We start from the raw sequence: 15,257 nt of genomic DNA on the forward strand, positions 1-15,257 counted from the left end.
ACTAAAGTTAATGTAAACACATATACATATATATATTTTATAATCATTATATTTAAAACTTTGGCAGGGGGTATCTATGTGTGTGTGTATGTATGTATGTATATGTGTATATATATATATATGTATATATATATACGTCCCAAATTACAATCCATTGTCTACATAAAAGAAAAACACTCATATGGAATGAAACCAAAATTATGGAAAATATTGGTCCTCAGGCATAGAAACATAGAAATGAATGGAAAAATATGTGTGTGTAAACAATGAGCATATAAAGGTCAATATGGTAACAAATGATGTAGATACTATTAAGTATAATTTTATATTATTATCTCCAAAAACATTGCACAGAAGCATTACCATTAGCTCAAAAGGGCTATACTGTATACTTCATCAGTTAATATATATATATATATATATATATATATATACACACACACAGCAGGTATTGGCAGGTGCACTCTCACTAACACTTTAGTTCCAAATGCCAGGGTGCTAGAATATGGTGTAGAATATGGAAATCAGGAGACAGCACTCACTGGTCTTGACAATACTGGATTTATTCAGTGACGTTTCGGGGAATACACCCAGGGGTCTGATGAAGGGGTGTATTCCCCGAAACGTCACTGAATAAATCCAGTATTGTCAAGACCAGTGAGTGCTGTCTCCTGATTTCCATATATATATAGGTTTGTTTCTTAGAACCCAAGTAAATACTTCTTGTTATCCATATCAGATTATACATATAGATAATTAATATAATAAAATATAATATTCGGTAAATATACCAAAGTATAATTGACACATACTGTTAATTCAGAGTGGTAATTCTGAAATCATTACACGATAGATGTAGGGCTAGATAAGAACAAGAGCAAAAAGTAGAACGTGTTTGTTTATTTCCAATAATCGATGAGAGCATACTCAGAATTCAAACCCCTGGGTACTCTGGTTTGTAATTTTAAAACCCAGAACATTTCTCTTTTACCCAGTGCTTTATTTCTATCTCCACCTCTAGGAGGGGATTTTGCTCTATTGCCTGCCACCTAAACGTGTCATTCTTTTTGGAGTGTACATATTTAAAATGTTTAACCAGGGGAGTAGTTGCCTCTCCTATCTTAATAGTTGAGAGATGGTTACGTATCCTTGTATTCACATCATTGGTAGTAAGTTCAATATATTGTATAGTCTCCCCATTACACTTGCATCCATTTCTCCCCCTGCAGCTAGTCTCCTTATTTCACTTGCATCCATTTCTCCCCCTGCAGCTAGTCTCCTTATTATACTTGCATCCATTTCCCCCCCTGCAGCTAGTCTCCTTATTACACTTGCATCCATTTCTCCCCCTGCAGCTAGTCTCCTTATTACACTTGCATCCATTTCACCCCCTGCAGCTAGTCTCCCCATTACACTTGCATCCATTTCTCCCCCTGCAGCTAGTCTCCCCATTACACTTGCATCCATTTCTCCCCCTGCAGCTAGTCTCCTTATTACACTTGCCTGTGCTCTAACAGCAATTAACTGTGCCCACTTACCACTCTTCATTCAGGAAAGGAATCAATGTCTCTTGGCTTCCAGAGAACCAGAGAGTGTCAGTGACACGGTGAGGTAGTAGCCAATCGCTGATCTGGAAAAGCGATATTCTCAGCTATGGAAGTGTGTGATAACTCCCTTAACCCTGGGAAGCCTGGATAATAGATAATCCAAGTAGAAAGTATCCCAGAGGCAAAGTTCCGTAAATAAAAAGTATATCTTTATTTTCTCATAACGTAAAACATTCCACGAGGGTCTTCAGTATATTCAGTAAAACAGCAACAGTACTTCACAAGCACTGAACGTTAACATGTTTTGTCTGAAAAGCCGTAATCATAACTAAAACAGAACCTATGTGAAACCTATTTAAAGGAATTACTTGAGGCTGATTGGCCATTTGTGAGCCAATGTCTGCAGGTTGAACTGAAAGGGTAAGATTAACCCTATATTTACTCTAATAGTTGTTAATCATTAATCAGTTCTGCCTATTACCAAAATAAATGTTAAATGTAACATAAAAAATATAAATTATTAAATATATTAACATAACATGCAAAGCAAAATACTAAAGTTAATGTAAACACATATGTGAACATATATATTTTATAATCATTCTAATATTTTAAACTTTGGCAGGGGGTATATATATATATATATATATATATCCCAAATTACAATCCATGATCTACATAAAAGAACCACCCCTGGGTTCTCTGGTTTGTAATTTGAAAACCCAGTGATTTATTTCTATCTCCACCTCTAGGGGGGATTTTGACCTGCTCTTTTGCCTATCTAAAAGTGTCATTCTTTTTAACCAGGGGAGTAGTTGCCTCTCCTATCTTAATAGTTGAGAGATGGTTACGTATCCTTGTATTCACATCATTGGTAGTAAGAACAATATATTGTAGATGGCATTCAGTACAAACAATCTGGTAGACGACATAGGACGTACAGTTAAGGCAAGAGGTGATTTGAAAATCTTCACCAATAACTTCTGAACAAAAAGTGTCAGATGATGCAAAACTCACATTGTCCGTATCTTCTCCTGCCACATCTGTACATCCCCCTACATCTCAACCATGAGCTAGTCTCCCCATTACACTTGCATCCATTTCACCCCCCTGCAGCTAGTCTTCCCATTACACTTGCATCCATTTCATCCCCTGAAGCTAGTATCCCCATTACACTTGCATCCATTTCACCCCCTGAAGCTAGTATCCCCATTACACTTGCATCCATTTCACCCCCTGCAGCTTGTGTAATGGGGATACTAGCTTCAGGGGGTGAAATGAATGCAAGTGTAATAAGGAGACTAGCTGCAGGGGGGTAAAATGGATGCAAGTGTAATGGGGAGACTAGCTGCAGGGGGTGAAATGGATGCTAGTGTAATGGGGAGACTAGCTGCAGGAGGTGAAATGGATGCAAGTGTAATAAGGAGACTAGCTGCAGGGGAGAGAAATGGATGCTTGTGTAATGAGACTAGCTGCAGGGGGTGAAATGGATGCAAGTGTAATAAGGAGACTAGCTGCAGGGCGTGAAATAGATGCAAATAAAATATCACTACCTCGCAGACTTGGAACACCTGCAAGATTTAGGGGGTGCTAGAGTATATAATGGACCACTACTAAATCCCTAGGGAGGCTCCAATTCTGCAAATTGGATTGACAGACCGGACACACTAGTCTGGGCTACAAAATGTTTTGCAGCAATCATACAGGACTAGCAGGTTCTTCATTAGATTACACAGGATCAGGCTGAATAACCAATAGGAACAAAAGTGAGCACATGGGGTAACCCTATTACAAAATGCATCATAAAAACAGGTGTTAATCATTGTAATGGTTTTCAAATATTCAATTTTATTTACGTAATCTTTTCCAGTTGGTAAAACCACTTCAGGGGTGGGGAGGAATTCTGCCAATATCTTCCAGTTGGTGACACGTAAATCCAGTGTAAGCAGAAACCAGCTTTTATATAAATTTATAGGATGCTTTCTATTGTGGGGGGGGTCTGACTCAGTTATGTAAAGAAGTATTGCTGCTGTCTCTGGAGATGCGCGTGTAATTTATAGATTATATATTTACATGCTGGGTTTTGTACAAAAGATAAGATGCAGTTTTGTTAAAAAAAAAGTTTATTTTCCTTTGGATCAGACTGACAGATGGTAAATGGAGACAAATTGCGCAGACACGGCAAATGAATATACGGAGCACAGGCAGGAAGGGATCATATGGACTCGGCACATAAAGTGAACAGATGTAGCATTGTGCAGATCATGTTCAAGTGTTCCATATCAGAGGCTTCAGTGCAGTTCCATTATTGTCTCCTGTAGACCAGTGAGTCAGTGTTCTGTTAGCAGCATACTTTAGTATCCCGGACGACAATTCCTATGGGGGGAAAATAAATATTCTTTAATTTACATTTGTCATTATCACCTATGACATTCACTTTACACAATGAACTGATGGGATATGCTAAATAGACGATTCCTAATGATTAGTTTGTGGAGAACTTTTGGATTAGTTTTAGTGGTAAATTACAGAAACAGGCAAAACATTTTTTCTTTTTCCCCCCCAGAGTATGAAAGATTAAGGTAGATCCAGAACAATTAGACAATGAAGAAAGCTACAGACTATGCCTTATGGTCAAGTTGTACTTACCTTAGTCCTGAGCTACACAGGGATGTCTGTATTTGGCTGCACCGTTTTCATCTGAATAGAAAATAAATACAAATAAGAAGCAGAGAATGTGCCCATCCTATAGCATCTCAGCTGTGTCAGACAATATAGGTTAGAGGCATAAAACCCCAAATTTGTCTCTTGATTAAGATAGAACATATATTTATTTATTTTTATTTTAAACAACTTTCCAATGTACTTCCATGAACAAATTTTACAGGGATATAAGCTCAGGAGTGAGCACGTGTCTGCAGCACTATGTCAGCGGTTTTATATAGATGACAGGAAATAGTGCTGCCATGTGCATGATATAACTATCTAGGTATCTCTTCAACAAAGAAAAGAATGAAGCAAATTTGAGTCAGACAGAATAAACATTTTAAAAGGTTTCCAAGAACTGAGTTTCATGACCCTTTAAGGCACCGTCACATGAACAGGTCTATGTAAATAACCTTACTGTGCTAACTGAGGAATCAAACACTTTCTGTAGAACTACACAATCTAACGGTTGAGCACGATGCAGGAGGATATCAATTTGCTTACCTGATACATTTATTTATTTCCGGATACAGTGAGTCCACGGAATCATCAATTACTGTTGAGAATATCACTCCTGGCCAGCAGGAGGAGGCAAAGAGCACCACACTTCCCTTCCCACAACTCCCAGTCATTCGACCGAAGGTAATGGAGGGGAAAAAAAAAAAAAAAAAAGGAATGCAAAAGGTGTAGAGGTGCCTGAGGTTAAGGTTAAAAATAACGGTCTTAAAATAAAGTGTGGCCCGTGGACTCCCCGTATCCGGAAATAAATTTATCAGGTAAGCATAAATTTTGTTTTCTTTCCTAAGATATGGCGAGTCCATGGAATTACTGTTGGGAACCAATACCCAAGCTAGAGGATACCGATTAGGGAGGGACAAAACAGGTAACCTAAACAGAAGGCTCCATCGCTTGAAGAACTTTTCCTCCAAAAGAAACCTTGTTTGAGGCATAAAAAATTCAAATTGATAAAAGTTGGAAAAAGTATGCAAAGAAGACTGTTGTAGCCTTGCAAAACCGATCAACAGAAGCCTCATCTGTGAAAGCCCAAGAAGAAGAGACAGCCCTCGTCCAAATTCATCACACACACACACACACGTTACTCAAGAGATAAGAATGAGGACAGAGGGAACAATAAAATTCCCCAACAATAGTTCCACTTAGGATAGATAACCGCCTTATCCTGAAATAAGAAAGCGAATCATACTGCAATGCCCGAGAGTACCTAACCTCTCCAAGCAGAAGATATACAAAAAAAAAAAAAAAAAGAAAAATTCCAAGATAAAAATTTAAAAATCTTTGGAATGCTATGGCTCAAACTGAGCCTGCAGCAAAACCTTAAAATCCAAGGTTAAAAGCTCCAAGAGGAGCAACAGACTTAAACACAGGCCTGATACTTACCAGGGTCTGACAAAATGATTACACATCTGGCACATCCGCCAGACACTTGTGTAAAAGGATAACGCAGAAATCTGACCCTTCAGAAAACTGACTGGCCGTCCTCCAGACCTTCCAGGAAAAAAGTGCAAAACCCCTAGAAATCCTGACCCTACTTCCAAGAGTAGTCCTGGGATTCACAACAATCAGGGAATTCGCCATACCTTATGGTAAAAAAAAAAAAAAAAAAAAAAAAGTTACCAGTAGCAGGCTTATGAGCCTGAATGATAGGCTCAATGATTGATTCATAAAAAATATTTAGACTTAACTAAGCATTCAATCTCCAAGCAGAAAGCCTCAGAGAAAATCAAAGTTGGATGAAAGAATGGACCCTGAATTAGAAGGTCCTTTCACTGGAACAACCACCAAGATGGAAGAAATACATCTCTGCTAGGTCTGTATACCAGATTCTGCAAAAATACAGAACTATCAAAATACCAATGCTCAATCCCATTTGATACGAACAATGACTCATGGACAAAGAGTAAACTGAGGAACAGGGATATCAGACTGAAATCCCAAGAAAACGCCATTGTATTTAACAGAGCAGCCTGCTGATCTCTTGACCTTTAACATAACTTGAGATCTTGGCGTACTGCCATCTCCAAATCCAGCAGGGTTAACCTGGAGACCACCTCCGGAAAAATCTGACTTCTCAAGAAGAGATGAAATTGTTCAACTAAAACCTGAAAAGCCAGATAAGGCGACTGCTCTCCCCCTAACCATTTGGATTTGAGAGTGATCTTCAATGCTCTGATGGCATGGTTTCAGACTCCTCCCAAGTCCATAGTCACCAACCCAACAGGCTAGCGACCGTGGACACTATTACTTAGGAAGGTTTCCGGAAGCATGTGACACCCGAGACAGATGTTCCTGAGAAAACCAAAAGATTCTGGAGAATGTGGCAATGATCCCACTACCTCTCGCAAGTTAAGTGAGCGTTCTACACTCATTTCACTCTCTGATCCACAGGGAAGAATCTCATGTCGACAGATCAAGATCCATCCTCCGAGACAGAGCCACAAGGCCTCCGCTCCACTATCTGAACTGCGTAACAGTAGACTCTCAGAAGGAATTGAGCAAAGGAATGATGTCCAATGAAGCAACTATCATACCAATTACCTCCATACATTGAGCCACTGAAGGGCTAAACAGTAGAGAGCAAAAAAAGGAGGAAAGAATCCTCTAGTTTGACCTCTGTCAAAAATAATTTTCAGAGATAGCGAAAACGAATATGGTCCATAAGAAAACCAACCCTGTAGCTGGAACAAGGGAACTCACTTTAGATTCACTTCCATCCGTGGAATGAAGAAAAAAAAAAACACAAAACAATAATAATATCTCTGTATGAGAGTTGGCTTGTTGAATAGATGGTGCCTGAACCTGAAACCCGATCACTGGCAATATAGCCCCCTCTGAGAGCTATGGTAAGGCCAAAGTGAAGAGCCACACACTGAAAGTGTTTGTTCAAGTTCCTGAGTTTTGCCTTTCTGTCATTCACTTCCTCCAGGTCTATTAACTGTCCCTCTTGGACCAAAGGAAGAATGGAACAACTGGTTTCCATTTTGAAGGACAGCACCCTGAAAACTTGTTGTGACACTTAGATCTATCATAGGATAAAACGTCAGTTAAGGCCATGCAAGAATAACTCACAGCATCCAGAGGGATTCAAACTCAACCGCCAGGCTGAGAAGCTTTGAAGCCGCTGGTTTATCTAGTGGTTAGCTTAGCAAAGTCCTTTTTCGGGAACCACGAATGAAAAGAATTCTAGACCCCGTTACCTTATAGGAACTGTAACTATCCCTCACAGGGAAGAGGTCCCAAACTCACATTAAAAAAAAAAAAAAAAAAAAAAGCCTCACTTATCTGGCCTGCAGATAAAATTGAGGAGGAACCTGCCTCTGGGAGGAAGGTATGAATTCTATGGAGACAACCTGAGATACTATGTCTGCAGTCAGACATCTCGTATCCATGCTTGAAGACAGATTCCGCCCCCACCTGGACCAATCCCGAATTGGGGGCAAACTCCATTTGGTCTATTCTTCTCGTCTTGAGGAAGAAAAGACCCTTAAAAAAAAAAAAAAAAAAAAAAAAAAAAGACACAGAACCCAAAACTTTTCTTTCGTGATTCAGACCAAGCATGCAATTTTAAGCAACTTTCTAATTTACTCCTATTAAATTTTCTTCATTCTCTTGGTATCTTTATTTGAAATGCAAGAATACAAGTTTAGATGCCGGCCCATTTTTGGTGAACCTGGGTTGTTCTTGCTGATTGGTGAATAAATTCATCCACCAATAAAAAAAAAAAAAAAATTAAATAAAAAAAAAAAAAAAAAAAAAAGGCTGTCCAGAGTGCTGAACCCCCCCCAAAAAAATCTAGATGCCTTCTTTTTCAAATAAAGATAAAGAAAACCAAGAGAAAAAAAAAAAAATAGTATTAGTTGCATGCTCTGAATCACAAAAGAAAAAACAAAATTTGGGTTCAGTGTCCCTTTAACCTGAAATATCAGAAATATTCCTGACAAATCAGGACCGAACAAGGTCTTACCCTTGTAAGGAAGTGTCAGAAGCTTGGGCTCAGAGGAAAATTCCACTGACCAAGAATATAGCCACCACGTCCCACGGGCTAGCACAGCGAATCCCGAGATCTTTGCTCCCAGCTTAAAAACTTGTATAGTAGCATTAGAAATAAAAGAATTGGCTTAAGAGCCCTGATTCTGTTCAGGATCACCTCCATAGGAGTCCGTACTAAATTGGATCAAACAAAGCATCGCACAAATAAGATGCCGCACTTGACAGTGGGGGAAAAAAAAACAAAAAAAAAACAACTTCCCTATAAGCAGTCAGCTTAGTCCGTAGATCCTGAAAAGAACAGCTATCCTCACTAGGAATCGTCGTTCTTAGGCAGAGTGGAAAAGCCCTACTACTTTAGGCACTGTGCACCATGATATTTAATGGAGATAGCAACAGGAAACATCTTTCCAAGCAAAGGAGACTGGGAAAAAGGGAATCTGACTTCCCCCAATCCTGTTAAAAATCTCCTAACACTGTCAGGAACAGGAAAAACCTCCACAGAGAATCCAAGTATTTACAAAGTTCACTAGATTCTCTAGGGTTGACAACATACGTATCGGAGCCACTCCAAATTAGCCAAAACCTCCTTTAACCATACACAAAAGGTGTTCAAGATTAAATCTGAAGAATACTACAGCATCAGATGAAGGAATTATACTGTCTGAATCTGAGATTTTACCCTCAGAGGCTACCGACGTATCCTCCTCATCAAACCTATGAGGAAGGGAACCCAAGTATCAGCAGGCAGACCAGAAACCTCACTATTAAAGTCTCTAATTTTCCTCTTGCGATTTCCCCTTTAGAAAAGATAAAGCAGATAATGCCACAGATACCTCTGAAGATAGCCGAGCATAAATTTCTGCAGGCAATTAAACTCCTCCAGGAGATTAAGAACCACAGTGCACTGCATGTGACGCCATAGCGGCTTGGGACATTCAAGGAGAAAACTGCGGCATTGCCTGAACAGCATCATCCTGGGAGACATGAGGCTCAAAGTGCAACAAGCAATGTGTACATTAAATAGCATTGTTTATATAAACAGCACAGAATGACAGAACAAATAAATTGTCTAAAATGATGTCCGAGGAACAGGCTCTTAAAGTATTTATTCTAAAATAAAGGACTTAAATGTTTTGTCCTCAAGAGTCTAAAAGGTAATCGCCCTGTTCCAGAACCAGGCCAAATGAATGTTAACACGAAACAAAGTGGTATCTAACATTCTTATAAATTTAAGTGATGAAACGTTTTAACATAGGTTTCAGTGTTAATGTGCCATATAATTAAACAATGTTCTCTGTAACAAAGTACAAAACCACATTTTCATAGAAATAGAGAGACATCACCCGAACGCTGCTCCGTTCTCATACCAGAGAGCAAAGCGGAGTTAAATACATAAAAACATGGAACGCCCAAAATGGCGCCGCTCCGCTGTGAAGGAGGCGGGACAGACACACACTGGGCAAGGAAATGAAGCAGCAATGGTTGCAGGATGAATTAGGGCAAACCAGCTCCCGTTACATACCAAATTAAAAGTAAACAACCCATACAAGAAACATCTAAAAAAAAAAAAAAAAAGTGCATCCTCTTAACAGACTCCGTGCAGGAACACTGAAAAGCTGCCATACTGCACGAATGCATTAAATGGCATTGGAGTAAGTGCAGCTAAAACTAACAAAATAAAGTAAGATTTTACTATAAACATGTTGAAATGAATTTTAAAAAAAAACTAAATGTTTGAGCCCACATAAAAGGTTAACCCCTCCCTTGCCGTGAAGAGGTTCAACCTTAAAGGACCAGTCAACACAGTAGATTTGCATAATCAACAAATGCAAGATAAGACAATGCAATAGCACTTAGTCTAAACTTCAAATGACTACTCAATTTTTTCTGACAATTTTACAAGTTATGTCTTTTTCCACTCCCCCTGTACCATGTGACAGCCATCAGCCAATTACAAATGCATACACACTTATTCTTGCACATGCTCAGTAGGAGCTGGTGACTCAAAAAGTTTAAATATAAAAAGACTGTGCATATTTAGTTAATGGAAGTAAATTGGAATGTTTAAAATTGCATGCTCTGATTAATGAAAGTTTAATTTTGATTGAGTGTCCCTTTAAGTCTCCATGTCACATAACCTTGTAGTGCCTGCCCCTGCCATTAAACATCCTTACCCAAGGATGCAGGGTCCCACATTTAGTACAGAGGGTCTTTAACCCCTTCAGTGCCAGGCTCCTCCCAGAAGACAAAAAGGCACTTACCTGCATATCCAGCTGTCCGGCAGGAGGACAGACCACTCGGCATGAGAGGATACCACTCCTCACAGAGACCTGTGTAAGAACAGAGTAAGCCTACTCTGACTTTCTATACTAGGGCAGCAACACGTTGGGAAAACGCAGTGAGGCCCACCCCACAAGTTTCTAACCTGCTCGAAAGCCACCACTGCCCTACTGAAGAGACTAACAAGGAGTATGGCTAGACTCCAATTTGAAAGGAAAGATCAGAGCAAACCTACTCTGGCTTTCAAAATAACAAAATCTTGATTTAAGAGAAAAATCTTCAGACACCAAAACTTCACCTCCTCCTTGCACTGAAGGCAAAGAGAATGACTAGGGGTTGCGGAAAGGGAAGTGATAATTAACTGTTTGTCTGTGGTGCTCTTTGCCTCCTCCTGCTGGCCAGGGGTAATATTGCCAACAGTAATTGATGATTCCGTGGACTCACCATATTTTAGGAAAGAAATAGGTTTAGTGCAGAACTACACAACCTTATGGTTGTGCAACATGCAGGAGGATATAGGTGTGAGGTTGCATATGGTACTTTATATCTAGCTTATTGGCAATTACATAAGGTATGATGGATTTTATTATTTTTACCTGGCTCATAGTAATCATACACCAAGACTGTAGCTTCTTGCACATTGAGGACACGATTACCCATCTCGACCTTCAAGGACATGGAGATCGGCTGCTTAGAAACCTGAGAGAGTTGTTAAAAGGAAAAAGACGTTAGAGTGATCCAATGAGTTGGTTTCCTGTTCTTCAGTGAACTACTTTCTCTTAACCTTCACAGACTAGAGAAAGTAGTGCATGGGACTAAGGGGGTAATAGCAGAATAGCACACAGGTGTAATACCCCACTTGTTTATTCACAGTAAAACCTAAAGAGGCCAAAAAGCTTTAGATATTTGGATCAGTCTTTATTCAGCATCAATGAGCAGACCCCAGGGCTACAAAGAGCTAGGCATTCATCTGGGGTTTGTATGGGAAACACACTGTCCTTACTGGTCATTAAAGTAATAAAATATAATCTGCCTGAAGATTTTCATCTCTAAACAAACCAAATGGCTTTATCATGAAACTATAAAATCAAGGCATGACCAGAGAACTGCAAACGTCTGTGTGCAGTAAGATCAACCTGTTCTGTCTGAAACAGACTATTACGAGGTCAACATGAGAGCGTTGCACCAAACTAGCAAAGTACTTCCCAAAAATACAAATGTTTGTGGGGGGGGGGGGGGGGGGGGAAGAGAGAAACACACAGGGAGGTGCAGCAGCTTTACAGGTTTAAGACTACAGAGAAGAGTTTGTACACGTCTCACTCACAGAGTTCAGGTACAGGATCACATGACCATTCTGAGATTCAGTTTTGGAGACCACTTTGGAATTCACCAGCTGTGAATAGAAAACAAAAAGAAATTATATATTCTCAGCTCTGTGTTAGACCCTGCAGCACTGAGCTAATTGTGTCAAGTCTGATCTACTTTTCTTACAATTACAGAGATTAATTTGGCTCTGAAGAACGGACTCCGTTTAAGGTGTCATCTTCATACATTGTTACATTTTGTGTCACTGGAGATTTGGTTAGTGAGCCTATCATGGTAATGACCTAGGGAAAGTCTATAGCTGTTGGGATACATATAATGGATATCACAGAAGGTGTATAGAGAGAGACATACTGATGCACCTTTGCCCAATGCCTCTTTCTACAGAGACATGCAGCAAGTAGCACTTACTTCTCTGAGAGAGGAGTAGTCTGGGGTGTATCCAGACTGCATTTTAAGGTCAATAATCGCCATGTTTGATTGTTCTCTACTTCCTTGATAGCTGGAAATGGAGGGGTGAAAATGTACAAGTCAGGAAAATAACTTAAGTATAAATGGCAGAAAGCAGCTTTACATGTAACAGAAAATTGTGGCAATTTAATTCACTTTTAGAGATCGAAGACAAAAACCACAGATGAGCACACTGTATACTAGAGATACATTTACTTCATACCTGACGGAGATGCCAATAGTAAAAGTATACGCCACACCGTTTACACAACTCTCAGCGGATGAGTTTACAGATAAGGAGAAGGCAGCGTTTTGTTGGGACACAGGGAGGTAGTATCTCAAAGTGCTCTGCAGAGAGAGGAGGAAGAGGAGCTGGTACCAAAGTACAAACACAGTAACCAATAGAGCGCATGCTGTAGGATCTAGTTTGTAAAATTCTGCTACATGCTGTAGGATCTAGTTTGTAAAATTCTGCTACATGCTGTAGGATCTAGTTTGTAAAGTTCTGCTACATGCTGTAGGATCTAGTTTGTAAAATTCTGCTACATGCTGTAGGATCTAGTTTGTAAAATTCTGCTACATGCTGTAGGATCTAGTTTGTAAAGTTCTGTTACATTCTGTAGGATCTAGTTTGCAAAATTGTTACATTCTGTAGGATCTAGTTTGTAAAGTTCTGTTACATTCTGTAGGATCTAGTAGAGACCCTAGAATCCCCATCAGTAAAATAACCCTGCAGCAGGTGATTCAGCGCTGAATGTGACATGATTACCTGCACCAAGCAGCATCCGTTCCCACTGACATCAACACTATACTCCCCAGGGACGGTAGGTAAGGGCTGTCTTTGGACCAGCAGCCTGTTGTCCTGATTCAGAGATAGCTGGTAAAGCTGACCATTTCCTTGTTTCACAATCACATTGTGCTGAGCATTGGGGGTAAATATGAGTGCAGCGTAAGCAGAGAGAGCCTGTAGCGCCACTGTTGTGTCCTGAAAGGGAAAGGGGTTAATAGTTTAATGACCCCATCTGGTTTGATGTTGTACAAAGCATGATCTGATAGACACATCCTGTCCTGAGTCTCAGCTGCACTAACATATTGTACAATAAAGTGATGATGGTTCTAGCCAGAGTCTCTATCATACGCCTTACATGACACCGATAGAGTAAACCCGGAACATATCGCTAAGCTACCCCAGTTCATTCACGTTAGTCAGGCCCAGTTATAAAAGAAAAACTCCCAATCTTAAGGATATTTACAGGAGACTATTTTCCTTTTTATCAGCAGTAGGAATTTACAACTGAGCTCCATTTCCTACTATAAGTTTGTCTGTTCTGATGCATTGAGAGATAGGCATATTGTATTACCGTCACATACAAATGGCCTCAGTGCCTGTAGGAATGATCCAATTTACAGGGGGAACCATCATCTAGATCTGAACACAGAAGCATTTGGGCTTTATCTGCTCCTTAATTACCTGTGTGGTCCGGAACCCTCCATATGAATTCTGTTGCCGGACAAGCCACAATGCTACTGTAGCCATATAGGTCAGATCAGCTTCAAGGACATTGGGTCCCTTGGCGACGCTGAGCAGGACATATGAAGACATTTCCACTTCCAGTGGTGTGAACCAGGAGGAGAAGTAAGGAGAAGCTTGTCTGTCTGGCCTCTCCCAGTGCACAGCGCCCGCTGCAGAGGAAAATAATGTAAACATAACACCAAACTAGAGTAGTGCATTTGTTTTTAAAATCCTATATTGCTTCCTTCTTGGTTGGTGTATGTGGCAGTTTATAACTTTTTTTACATTTTGTTAAAACGTGACAGTATTGAGCCATGTTTGTAACTATGGAATTAATAAAATTGTCTTCCTGTACTCTGTATTCATGCAAAGCTTAGTTCTGGGAAGCTTTTTGTATTTAGGCTTTCTGGACTTTTAGAACTTGCTGTTCAAAGGGTCAGGTGAGGTCAGGTTACCTTGAGTGACAGCCTTTTGTTTCAGTATGTTCAGCAGGTTGTCCCTCTCATTTGACTTCTCAGCCAATGTGAAGACGTAAAGCATCATGGTCTGGATATAGGTGCTCTGTTCGGACTTTGAGGCTTCCACCACACATGCCAGGGCACCTTCCAACATGGTCTTCTGCAACAAGAAAATAGACCGGGAATGCTGTCAAAGAGTCAGCCAGGCAACATATGGATATGTAAATGGCATTTGCAGCTTTCATTTCAGGTGGTGAGGCAGCGTCCTCTGTCTCCAACAGTTGGAGCCGTCTCCTGAATGACCACAGCCTTACCCTTAAACAGTCAGCAATTATTTACTAGCCTCATTATCAGATATATCTGCATCTGTCTGATTCACCACTCTTGAGGCCAGGAAGAAAAAAAAAAAAAAAAAAAAAAAAATACACCCCCCCAATAACTACTGCAGCTTGATCTCACTTACCCCAGAGCTGTAGTCAGACTCCAGCAGAGCAATAGTGAGCAGTATTGTATAGATCAGGTCATCTTCCTTGTCTCCCTGTGAAACAAAAAGTTTTAAAAAAGTGGCAATATGTTAGTTATCCTTTACTTTTTTCTTAATTAGATGCAGAAAAGTCTGAATTAAGAATCTGTCAAGATATGCATTGTGGGCAGTGAATGTAAAGCAGAAATGTATGTACTGTAGTTGCCCTCTAAAGGGGACATGCACAGAAAATCTGAAATAGTCGACATGAACCCAATACTTTTATTGTAAGGACATTTAACTGCAAAAATAAAATGCTCAAATTCATTAGAGTATGTAATATGAGCACTATTGTCCTTGCTAGTTGTGAATTAAGCTATGCATTTCACACATTTGCAGACTTTAAAGTCCCACTTAGGAATGCAAGATATTGAAGCTCTTGAGCAGGAAACAGTAGTGAGACAATTAGGAACAGCATGCACATGCATCAGCAGCTGTGTACCGCTAAG

At 39.9% G+C, this 15,257-nt stretch overlaps 1 protein-coding gene across 1 annotated transcript in view; it reads right to left on the reverse strand.

Moving 5' to 3' along the window:
• Positions 1-3,652: 3,652 nt before the first annotated feature.
• Positions 3,653-15,257, reverse strand: part of LOC128640311 (ovostatin) — a 60,515-nt gene continuing 48,910 nt past the window's right edge. Inside the window, exons 27-36 of the mRNA XM_053692801.1 lie at positions 14,749-14,823; positions 14,283-14,445; positions 13,786-13,997; positions 13,084-13,299; positions 12,538-12,662; positions 12,276-12,366; positions 11,866-11,934; positions 11,138-11,240; positions 4,197-4,247; positions 3,653-3,923 (exon numbers count right to left, since the gene is read on the reverse strand). Of these exons, the coding sequence (XP_053548776.1) occupies positions 4,198-4,247; positions 11,138-11,240; positions 11,866-11,934; positions 12,276-12,366; positions 12,538-12,662; positions 13,084-13,299; positions 13,786-13,997; positions 14,283-14,445; positions 14,749-14,823 (1,104 nt within the window). The 3' untranslated portion in view covers positions 3,653-3,923; position 4,197. The remainder of the gene's footprint in view (positions 3,924-4,196; positions 4,248-11,137; positions 11,241-11,865; positions 11,935-12,275; positions 12,367-12,537; positions 12,663-13,083; positions 13,300-13,785; positions 13,998-14,282; positions 14,446-14,748; positions 14,824-15,257) is intronic.

The sequence above is a fragment of the Bombina bombina genome, chromosome 9 (genome assembly GCF_027579735.1).
Source record: "Bombina bombina isolate aBomBom1 chromosome 9, aBomBom1.pri, whole genome shotgun sequence".
Classification (NCBI taxonomy): Eukaryota; Metazoa; Chordata; class Amphibia; order Anura; family Bombinatoridae; genus Bombina; species Bombina bombina.